Below are 11,769 nucleotides of genomic sequence, written 5' to 3'. Positions count from 1 at the left end.
TCCTTGTCACGTCGGAATTCCGTCTCTCCGAGAAGCCTGGTCATGCCGGAGTTCCACCGCCCTCAGCGCCCAGAAGGCAAGATTTGGGATACATTACGTCAGATGTGCTTGTCATCATCAGCTCTATCATATTCACTGCAATTATCATTTCCATTTTCAATCGCTGTAAGATTTATAGCGGCCTCATAATGTGACGTGAGATTGATATAAATCTCCTTGTTTGACGTAAGCGATACTAATATAAAGACAACCAGCCAAGTAGTAATACACAATTACACCAATCAAAAATTTCGAAGTTCAGAAAAGAATACTTGAGGACCTAGGTACTCTGAGATTTGCCAATTAACCTCTATCAAAAGACCAGCTACGGGTTTGCGAAATGGAAAGTTGGTGTAGTACGATTCTTGAACGGGAAACCTCTACTCATACGAGAAATGTAGACTTAGCTTGTAGAGACACTCATTAGTGGAAGAAATCCACGTGTAGAGAGGCAAGATCACTGGCTGATGACCGACTCTGAGCCAGCGAAATTTGCATGATTCAACTATAAAAGTAAGGACTTGGGCTGCCTGTTTTCTTTTTCAAGAGTCTTTAGCCTTCAACCCTACTCAAGAGACCAACATATCGCCAACGCCTTCTCGAATCTCCTCAACTGTGTTAGTCATGCTCTTTACAAAACTTCTCGTTGCTGGCTTCGCTATGGCACACACGGTCTATGCCACCTCTATGATGACGGTTTGGGTTTGTGAGCAGTGCACAGGTGGCGGCAAAGATTTTCCAGATTGCGAAGAGGTGACTTACACCCAAGATGATGGTGTGAGCGATTGCGATTGGAGACTCACCGACATCCCTGAAGACATGACTCCAGTGCGTAGCCTAGCTCATAAAGCGCAGCCACCTTTGATTGATAATGATACTAGGGAACATACACTGTCCATACACATGGTCACAGCTGCTCCATTGAGGTTTTCGACCAACCCTGGGGCTTCTTTGCGGGTCAGATGGATTGCAGTGCTGCTGGAGGGGCCAGCCAAATTCTCTGCGTTCCCCAGGATGGTGATTACGCCAATAAATGCCCCCCAGCAGGAGGTTGCCAGAAACAATTTGTATGCGAACCTCGGGACGGCGAAAACTTTTAATCTGGTTCCTAGTAGTCACAGAGCACCGTTTTATGTTCCGAGGAAATTTGATCAGGAAGTTGACCAAGGGGGAGAGACCAATGAGCCGGGAGTTCAAGATGAAATAGCATTTGCGTTGGTAGTAAATGAGAATGTACTCAAATCTAGCTACAATACATCAAAGACCAGGATGCCCTAGAATGCTACAGAGACTTTACCCAGGTCGCACATACTTTCTCAAGATTTCCGAGGGTCAGATCAGCATGCAAGTAACTAGTTTAAGTCGCAAACGTCTCCAAGTACGAACACCTACTAAGTATCGTACTTCCGTACAATCAGCACCATTCTGTCACTCATGACTTCATTGAGTTGAAGAGTCGTCGAGGTCCAAGATGATAGCTCTCTATCTGAGCCCCAAAAGACGAGGCCCCATGACGGACCAAAATAGCGATTACTACTACGCCGGCCACTACTCGCCATTTGGCCGGGTTTGACCTAGACTACTTGAGCTGTGCACTATTTTGAAATAGCGCTATAATCACCCCATGCCCCGTTCCATCCCGCAGGTGCTACTGTTACCGTCATCTTCCAATACCAACTGAACTCTCCAATTCTCAAGCATCTAGCCCATTCTCATTTACATCTACTTCATCGAAGCCTTTCCAGGTCATCAGGTCCAGGATATTTATTGCGTGCGAGTAGTGGGGCACAACGTCATCAATTGCCTCACCTTAGCGATTACTTCCTCAAGATAATCCATGCTCTGTTCTAAGTGCCATGCGTAAAGCTGCTCAGCGGCCAAGCTTACTAGCAATGCCTCTAATTGACTCCTCTCTGTATATACGCGTTTCTTAACCTCTCTTGTTCTTTCTTCTGTTGTGAATTCTACTAATTGTAATAACCCCAATTAGTCCTTACTAAGACCTAGCACACGTTTCGTTCAAGTTTACGCACTCGTTCGAATGCAATACGCTCACAAATGATAGACGGAAGGTTCCACTCTTTAGCTAGCTTGCCGGCTTTATGGAAAAGACTCGTTGACGTCGTCACACAGTGTATGTGAGCTTATGAGCGTTATTTCACTTGGCCAATAAGACAACTCCGATATGAACGACACTTGTTCATGTTCGAAGGGGGTCTCACCTCTTTCTGCGATGAGTTCAGCTCTTACAGCCGTGATTTTGGTGAGTGCAACTATGGTCTTATTGAACATCCCGTTGTCATGTCCTGTCGCTCGTGCCTGGCTAATCTGGTTTGATGTATGAAGGACATGTGTGATAGGGAGAGAGACTTGCTTCGGTGACACAAAACTAGCAGAGAATGGGCAAATAGACTTCAGGAGACTCTGGCATCATTCTAACAGCCACTCATCGTGCTTCAAAGGATGTTTGGGCACGCCATCCCGCTGAGCCTGCACCGGCAAGTGAATAACGCTCCTTCGCAGGGCAGCCCTGGAGCCTCACCACGCAGTGGACATTGAGGGACCAATCCCACTTTTACGGACAGAGCCAGCCGGAACAGCATGGCTACGTGTACCCGCGGGAATCGAATGTCGGCCGACGAAGCCACCGGCGCGCGCCATCAGACGCTTAGCAGGTTACAAGGGCGTTCGAGGCGCCATCACCGGTCTGCTACCTGTTTAGGTAGGACAAGTGGGAAGCCTTGCTTCATGCTCTCGCTCTTCTCCGATATGCCTGACTTGACGCATTTCTTAGCCAGTCTACATTCTCCATATCACTCAACTCAACTCAACTCAGCTCATCGCAACTCAGTTTCTTCTCTCGTCTTATCTCCAGCACTGCCTTCGTCCGAGCCCGAACCCGAACCCGAACCTATCGGGTCCGAAGTAGAGGAGATCAAGAGGTTTCGCTTTGAGGGCCAGCCCGACAACAAAACTACCCTGTAACTTCCATCTTCGTATAATTTATATTGGTATTCCTGGTCAAAATATTTGGGAGCCCGAGCACAGAATCCATAGAGTCTGCCACGATTTCCTGTTGGACCTTGGAAAGTCCACCGCGGACGCACTCGTGCTCTCTGTTTGCGCGGGTCTGAAAGATTAATCGAGATCTTACGTCTTGTCGAGGACAAGAAGGAGCGAACCCCGAGTAGTGTTCTCTGAGACTACCAATACCTAAAAGGGAGGCAGCAGCGGAGTTGCAGATCACCAGTCCCATTTTCTAGAAGAACTGATCTCAGACTGTTCTGGAGCGTTTGGCTGTGTTGTCGTGGGCTCGCACTTTATCATCATTTCTCTCACAGGCCAGAGAGGTACTTATCATTGAATCAATGGTAAGACAAGTGCCTGACATCAATCCTATCGATCCAGATCGGATATGCCGTGACTCATGAAGAGAGACATGGTAGATGGTGGATTGCTATTGGTCTCTAGTCCAGCTGGCAGTTTTTGCCTCTCAGAGCCTAGCCCAGTTCTAATCAACAAATAACCCTAGGCCAATGATCCCCTCAGCTCAAGGTCCAGGCCAGGGGCCAAGCCAGACTTGATTCGGAACATCTGGAGCGGGAATTGAGTTGTATGCATGCATGTATGTAGGTAATCGAGCAGCTTGCCTGCCGTACTCTACTCTGTAAGCCTGGGTGGGATATTCCTACCCTACCCTCCCCATAACGAGGCTCAGCCAGCCTTGCTGCGGTCAACCCTCAATTCTACTTAGCATACCGCAAACAACCCATCATCCATTATTCGTTTCAAGTCTTTGCCCGCCATGCAGGCCGACGACTGGGGGACCGTAAAGTGGCAAAGCAAGGCTGTGTCCGAATCAGCCTTGGGCGACTGGAGCGAGCTCACCATCGGCAACGAACACGTCTTCCCGCTTCGGCCTGGAGAATGAAATCAGCATACCCGTCCCCGGAAAGCATCTTTCCGTGGATAAGATGATCAAGTGGCCGAGGAGTCGAGCTGGGGTCGGGATGCCGGGTCCAGCTGGTGACCCGCGCGACGGAAAGGACCTCTAGCACTCTTCATGCGACTTCCTACGACTGTGACACATTCTTCCAAGAGTCCAGCAGGTCCGCCCCTACAAAATCCTCTTGGTTCCATACTTGACAAATGTATGATTTCAGTCCACCAAAGAACTCTTCGACACCGGCTACCTCCAGTGAGTAATAGGGTGGTCTGTACATCAACAGTACTCCAGCTTCATACGGATCTATGATATGTTATCTGAAAAGTGGAAGGCCGCTTCATCTATGACAAGCACAGACTTTGATTCTGGCTATCTGTTGTAATATGGTAAGAGTGTCTTAATTATCCAATCAGACACCACTTTGAACCTCAAATGAGCAGGAGCGATCAGCCTGAACCGACTCTTGTTTGGATCAGAACTCGAACCAAAGACCTTGGGGAAGTTATATCTACCAGGAGATGGATTGTTCTCAACAAGCGCAAATAATCTCCTGGGCATGTCATGCCCATTGATCGATCATGCTTGGGTCAGCCAGCAGCCGAACTTGGTCTTCCCCTATACCAATCCTTCCTCTCGTGATGGCTAATATCTACGCCTATCGCGATCCCTAATTCGGGCATGCCGGGGCAACGGATGATGTTTCACTAGGAAACAGAATCATGTATGCAACTTTGGCCGTGAAGATGCGCTTTAGATCAAGCTCTGTGGGGTGTGTTGCCAGCGGGAACTGTGCCGCAACGACGGCCATAGCTTCCAGAAGGCTTCAGAATCACCCAAGGGGAACTGAAGACACGCTAAGTTATGGGGGGCTTTCTGGACTAGAATCCTACCGGCTCAGCATCGGAAAACGGGGGCCGTGAATGCCATTCCGGCCGGCCAGTGTTCTCATGTTCTTTTCGCTTGTTTTGCTCGAGGACTTCCTTGGTAAAAGCTGCTGCATTTGCTGTATAGGAAGAGACCTATCTATGGCCGAGGCTGGGAAATCTGACCTGAAACACTCATCGATTCAATTCATGAAATAATTTTCTCCTGGATTTATTCTCCTACTTCTCATCGTTCTCGTTTTGGATTTGACAATTGTGATGTGCAGTGAAAGAGCATCAGAGATACGTTTTCCAAAGTATGCAAGCCCCTAGAATAGCCACACCTTTTTGATTTCCTATCTCAAGATCCCTCTTCTGTGTTTTCGCTTAGGATGAGCTATACACATCTCCAGTACGGCTGATCTCGGAGTCGACGTCTTTGCCTCTCCCTTTCTTCTCCAGCTGCCTTATCAAGGGGATGACTTCACGACCGAGCTGCTCGATCTCATCCTCGTAATGAAGGAAAGCGGCCAGAACAAGGTCAATCCCAAGACTCTTCAATAACAGTAACCGTTCAGCTACCTGCTCCTTGGTTTCCAATAAGTTTCGTCTTGAATCCATCGTTGTATTGAATCAAGTTCTTGAACTTGCTGTTAGCCCACATGCCAGTGTCATTGGATGTACTAGCGCCTGCTTGCTTCACTGCTTCACGAAACGGCTCAACGGCATCGTGATGGGCTTTCCCTTGGATCTCCTCAAGTACACGAATTGCCTCCTCTTCCGTCTCTCGCACAATTACAAACCCATTGACGGCGAATTTGACTTCGTGGTTATTTTTCTAGCTCGAGACTTAACGTCCTCGATTTGGGTGCGAAACCCCTCGATATCGTTGCCGTTGATGAGGTACCACCCGCTAAACTTCAGCGGCGTTTGTTCTGGCATCGTCGCTGTTCCCACCCTGGAAGATTCCAGGATGAGGGGTCTGGACTGGCTTCGGGCTCAAGTTGGAATTGGTGTATCGATAGAAATCACCGGAGAAAGTCAAACCTGTCTCATCCGGTGAAGTCCAGATGCCCTTGAAGACACGAATGAACTCATTTCTTCGACGGTACCTCTCCGCGTGCTCCAACCACCACTCTCCGACAGAGGTGAACTCGCCTTTGAACCAACCGCTGACGATGTTGACGGCAATTCTGCCGTTGCTGTAGCTGTCAATGCTGGCAATCTGTTTAGCCGCAACCGTTGGGTTCCAGATACCAGGCAGGATAGCAGCAATGATCTTTATCGACTTTGTTGCTCCTAGGATCGCTTGAGAGAATGAAACAGACTGATGCTGTCTAGCCGCGCCGTATGAGGCCAGAAACCGGATTTGAGTTAAGCCGTACTCGATTCCAGCTTGTTCGGCTGCCTTTGCGTATCGTATATTGCTTCCGAGTTCCCAATTCGTCTTTTGCGGGATCTTGCTGGTTACAAGACCGCCTGAAACGTTAGGTACCCAGTATCTACTCAGAATTCAGTGGAGAGAATATGCGCAGGGTGGAATTAGTAGCATACGCAAAGCGAAGCCGATCAAGGGCCGTGTTGAAATGGTGGAGTTCGACTGCCATCTTGCCAATTTCTGTTAAGCTTGTCACTTGCCAGACAACGCCGCTTTATCACCAGAACGTCTTCTGATCCACGCACAAGGTTGTGTACTCTCAGTTTACGATGAGGTCCTCAAATAAATGCTTCGGCCTGCTAAGTTTATCGAAATATACAAAATTGAGATGGCGCAAGGGCGATAATGCGATGTACACGGGAAGCATCTTTGGAAGCTCCCGCATCCCGGATCGAATTGCCGATGATCAGGTGATGTGATTGAGAGCATTGATCACACCTTAGCAACCAAGACATGTTCCCGAGAAGATGCTGTGTAGGGGTGTCATTGGCTCGATCAAGGTACCATTGTACATATTCGACCACGAAGCTGAAGATCGGGACTTCGGGCAGTGTAGCCACTTTTGGGAAGTCATACGTTCCGGAGTTTGGCCTGCAGAAGAGACAGACACGTACAATACACACTCGGAGACTCCAAAATAAGGCGCACAGTCTACATGACAGAATCGCAAAGAAATCCGTTATCGCGGAGCGGATTTTGAGCGGAAAGAGAGTTACCCGTTACGAGGGGAACTTATTGTAACCATGAGGACTTATATAATCATTAGGTCAGGCGATAAGTGATGCTTAGAATAAAGGTCCGAGACTGGGTATTGGATCACTCGTCAATAAGCTTCTTACTAGATCTATCCTAAAAACTAGGTCAAGATAAGTAGACGATGAAAACATCTCCCTTTGTATTCCCTTGACCTCATGCGCCAAAGTCCGAGAGTTCACAGCATGTCCTGAATAAACCAGTCTACAATTTCCATATTCGCCATGCTCCTTGTGGGTCTGTCCGGCTCCACAACCACTGCAGTGTCGTTTGTGAGTGAGGGTCTGGCAAGCAACATCAGTGGGCTGCTGCGGATGATTGCGGCTCGGCAAGGAGGTCGACTCTAGGCCGGAGACGCCACTCACCAGTGTAGCTAGATACAACTAGATTCAATACACGTGTACAAGATACAGATGTCCATTCTGAAAGTGGGCTCCGCTAGACTTTCAGGCCAAGATCTTCTGGGCCCGACTGACTTGGCCAAACCACCCAGGCTTTCCAAGGCTGGTCCAGTGAAGCCTCGACCACGGTCTGGACACTGGAGCTCCATCCCCTTGAAAACCAGGACTCATCTTCGAACTCCCTCACCAAACTCGCAAAATACGCTAGAGTGACTAGCGCGAGCGGGTTACCTTTGCTGATCAAGTTAGGAAAGGACCGTGGCAGCTGGAATGGCCAGGCCCAGACGCGGCGGGCTCCAGAGGTGGACTGGACGACAGAAGCATGCGTGTGACGTAGCAAGTCGACAGCGTGCAGGCAGGATGAACGCACCTCGTCAGCGTCAGGACCTAGCAGCGGTGCACCGGCGATCGTTGCGGAGAGTCGGTTGAGACGCACAACAAACTCCAACTGCGGGTCAAGAGGCTGGACAATCGTGGCTTCTGGTGGGAGCAGTGCCGCCGCTAATGGGCCGTGAGCTACCCACGAGCCAGCATGCTGTACCGATCGTATATTTTTTATCCCTTTTTCCGAGTCCATCGTCAGCTTAATGTCTAGGTACAAGAGTGCGGTGGAAGGTTGGATGGGATGGAGAAATCATAATCGAGAAGACTGAGTACCTTGCACCAGAACAAAGGACTGTGCGACCTCGTTCGGGGCGATTTCCTTCCCCCCGGAGCGTGCAATGGCAAACATACTCATCAAGAATATGAATCCGGCGAGGAGATAATACGCGTCTGAATTGCTCTCATCGATATCGGTAACTCGGGAGGAGAAAGCATCAAGCGCGAGGTTCTGGTAATGAGTCGATATCGTGCTATATGATTTGCTGAGTTCCGGTTTCAGATAGGCAAAGTGTAGAGCCGAGACAGCCAGGAGGCCATTCATGAAAAACTCCTGTCTGTACGTTAGCGAACGAACAGTGAAACACCAGTGGATATACGGAACATCAGCCTAACATGACCAAAAGCAATCTGAGGTACAGTGAGCTGCCAGACATGCTGCGATTCTGGGGTGTTGGCCAGTGTTGCATAAGTCGAGGTACAATAGTGGTGCAACAGTTGGAGGCTCTGCATCCAGTCGGCGGCTGAGATTTGCCGCTCATCAGACATCTTGTCGTGTCCAGCTTGATCGTCCCGAGCCAGCACGTGCCCAGACATGCTCAACTCATCTTCGAGCGTCTGCACCTTGCTTTGAATCTCTGCAATGAGATTCCTGAGGGAACAGACTGTAGCACTCGTTCTCCCAGCGTCAAACCGCGCGGAAGCCACAGAGGATTGTTCACTCGGGGCTTTAACAGAGTCGACAGTGTCAGCGTCCGAAAGGCTGTTGAGGCAGGATGATCCGATGCCTAGGCCCGGCACAGCGTCCTGATCCTGGTCGCGGACAGTTTTATTGGAACAAGGTCGGGAGTTCAGAAGGCTGCAGTGAGCATCATGGCGGACGCAGTTCTGGCACGGTCGTTGTTCATCGCACTATGTTGCATGCAAGACGGTCAGGATCGCTGTTGATTCATCGGCTCTACTAATTCTTTCCCGAGGCTGAAAGGGTGCGATTGCCGCGGCGCTGTCATGGGAAGGGCAGCGCTGCTAGCGTGTCTCTCTCACCTTGACACGTCGCTGCTTGCATCTGAGGCAGCCGAAGCGGGACTTTTTGTGACCGAGCCGAGAGGCCCGCATCTCTGACTGGATTACAGCAGCGGTAGGGGTAGGGGGGAGATCCTTCGGGCAGATGTTACAGAGACAGCAGCAGCAGCAGCAGCAGCAGGAGCAGGAGGAGGAGGATGAGGGCGGGGGTGACGTTAATAAGTGCCGGTGCTTCTTTGCTTAATACTTAAATGGGCATTCGGATTCCGGTCCTTGGCACGTGGCTCAGCCTCTTATGCCAAGGACCAGCCCAGTCGAACAACGCGTCCTTATCTGGCGGTAACTGACGTTAACATGGCATCATGCATGAGCACACACGGGCAGATAGATCATGTTAGCAGCCAACCTCGATCCCCTTCCCGCAATAAAGCTTATTGTCCGCCGCATCAGGCATAAAGACGGGCGAGGCGAGTCGAGAAAAGGAAAAATTAAAAAAAGGACATGAATGAGAGATACACACACGTGTCACACACATCATAACATGCCGCATGTACGTAGGTAGCATCCGGCGCCAATAGCAGATCGTGTCTGTATCACTTTTCCTTTGTTAATGGAGCTTATCCGCGTAACCAAGTCGCATCGTGCCGTCCCCCCTCCTTTAGCAACACTCGTCTACGGACAATATGTCAAGCTTATATCTTGGTTGGAAATGCCCAAATACCTATACCCACGGGCAACCTGGCCCATCTATGGTGACAGGTCGTCAATTGTCCTGCCTCTGTCACTCTATCTCCTGTGTTGGGATTTTGGAAGACGAATATAGCCTGGTTGCACGAGGGAATTGTGGGAAATGGCGTTCAGATCTTGAAGTAAAGTCTCTAAAACTAACAGACGAGTGGGTGACCTGAGGAAAGAAACTGATCGCCCCCCTTCTCTCTCTCTCTCTCTCTCTCTCTGTATAATTGATCGAGATTGATGATTTGATGTCAGTGGCAATTGAGGCATATAGCAAAAGCGAAGAACTTCTCCACTCAATTTAGAGACAGCACAGTCTATATTGCTTGCCACAGTCTAAAATTTGGGTGGGGGGATTGGGGAAAGTCTAATCTATTGCGAATCGAGAAAAAGCAAAAATCAAGGCAGTATTAACTTATATAACCATCACAGAGGCCGCTTCTACAGCTCCTCTCTCAGTTCCTTTCACTCGTCGTGCTCTAGCGCCACTCTGGTACAGCCCTATCATCCGCTCTAGTCCTCTACAGCTAGCCCCTTACGTCCTTCCTCTACCGTCAAAAGCCTCACATCGTCTCCCATCCTGTTCCAATTGCCACACAATGGAAGACATTTGCGTACGCAGACTTGTCGCCCACTCTGCAATTGCGCATGCAACGATATCGGCTTTGCAGCTTATTGGACGTAACCCATGGTATGGACTTCTCTATCCCCGTCGACCCGGCTCATATGATATTCGTCGCTCTGGCTCTCAGAGTCCGAGAATGGGTTGACAAGTTTCCTATGACTCGAGATGATTCTGCTTGGATGCAAAGCATTGAAAAGTGCGGCAACACTGAACATCAATAAAGCATCGAATATGTAAAGGTAGACCTCCTTGGACTGGAGCTCGCCGTCCTTGCCCATGATATACTCGATGACTCGAAAGATAGATCGGATCATGATCAAGACGCTCGCAGCATACAGGGCCTTGAGAAATCCGCGCCAGGGCACCGTCAGACTGTATGTGCGTGCCGTAGGCTTTTGGACAATACGGTAGTGGAAGATACATGTGACTATTATGAAGAGGCCAAAGAATGCGACTTGGATAAAGAGGCCGACCAAAATGATCGTCTGGCCTGTGTTTCGATCACCCTTAGTCTTTGCGTCCGCAAGCCGACCACCACCTATGACTCTGGTCAGCATGATCCGGCTAGGTGTCCGCTCGGTTCGGTCATGTGTGTGCCTTACCAATTGCCTGAGCGAAGAATGATATGACATCTCCAAGCACGAAAAATCTCGTGAGCCACTTCCGCTTAATCAGTGAGTATGACTCTGCCTTGAGAAGCTCGATCAGACGGCTTAGGATCATGTAGATGGATGCCGCCAGGAGTGTTGGGCCTAGGAGTAGCAAGAGGGCTTGGAGTATGTAGGGCGGTAGCGACCAATTCGGTGACTCCTTTGACGAGATTGCCCGTCCCACGTACCCTATTACCTCAACTGTTTCCGAAAACCCCTAATCAGCAAATCTTGACGAAAGGATCGCATTGAATCGAGTCGTGATAGGAGTTGGGCTTACAGATACAGCCAATGAGGAATGGAATGAAATACCAGGTCCTCCATCTGAGCAGCTGGTAAGCATGGCAAATAGTTGAAAGCGAGAAGAGGACAGTGAAAATGATTGCCGCTGGGAAGGACGGGTCGTATTGGTAGCGAGACGACATGGTTTTCTCTTAACGGAAACCTCCCGTAACAACAGCTGAGGTGCAACCTTCGGAGGCTCGGAAAATCAACGTTGGCAGAAATTGAGGTAAGTGGCAAGATGATGTCAGGAGTGAGCTGAAGTTACTCGAAATCTTTGCGGCGCGGTGATTCCCCAAGGTATAAATAAATAACAATGTGGATGTGATTATCATGGAGCCTCGCCATAATTCATGTCAAGAAGTGGTTCGAAGTAAGCCATGTGGCTCAGCAAACTCTCGTCGAGACTGGCCG

General features: G+C 49.5%; 2 protein-coding genes across 2 annotated transcripts; both read right to left on the bottom strand.

The window, feature by feature from the left end:
* Positions 1-5,761: 5,761 nt before the first annotated feature.
* UCRPA7_1401 (putative methanesulfonate monooxygenase protein) lies at positions 5,762-6,455 on the bottom strand (the record flags this gene model as incomplete). The annotated part of the gene is made up of 2 exons (XM_007913975.1): positions 5,762-6,350; positions 6,403-6,455. The coding sequence occupies 2 exons, from the start codon at positions 6,453-6,455 to the stop codon at positions 5,762-5,764; spliced, it is 642 nt and encodes a 213-aa protein (XP_007912166.1).
* A 4,015-nt stretch (positions 6,456-10,470) lies between these two features.
* Positions 10,471-10,980, bottom strand: UCRPA7_1400 (putative rta1 domain-containing protein; the record flags this gene model as incomplete). The annotated part of the gene is made up of 1 exon (XM_007913981.1): positions 10,471-10,980. The coding sequence occupies one exon, from the start codon at positions 10,978-10,980 to the stop codon at positions 10,471-10,473; it is 510 nt and encodes a 169-aa protein (XP_007912172.1).
* Positions 10,981-11,769: the final 789 nt, after the last annotated feature.

Source organism: Phaeoacremonium minimum (assembly GCF_000392275.1).
Source record: "Phaeoacremonium minimum UCRPA7 unplaced genomic scaffold PA7_03_scaffold_90, whole genome shotgun sequence".
NCBI lineage: Eukaryota > Fungi > Ascomycota > Sordariomycetes > Togniniales > Togniniaceae > Phaeoacremonium > Phaeoacremonium minimum.
This window is presented reverse-complemented; position numbering and strand designations above follow the sequence as displayed.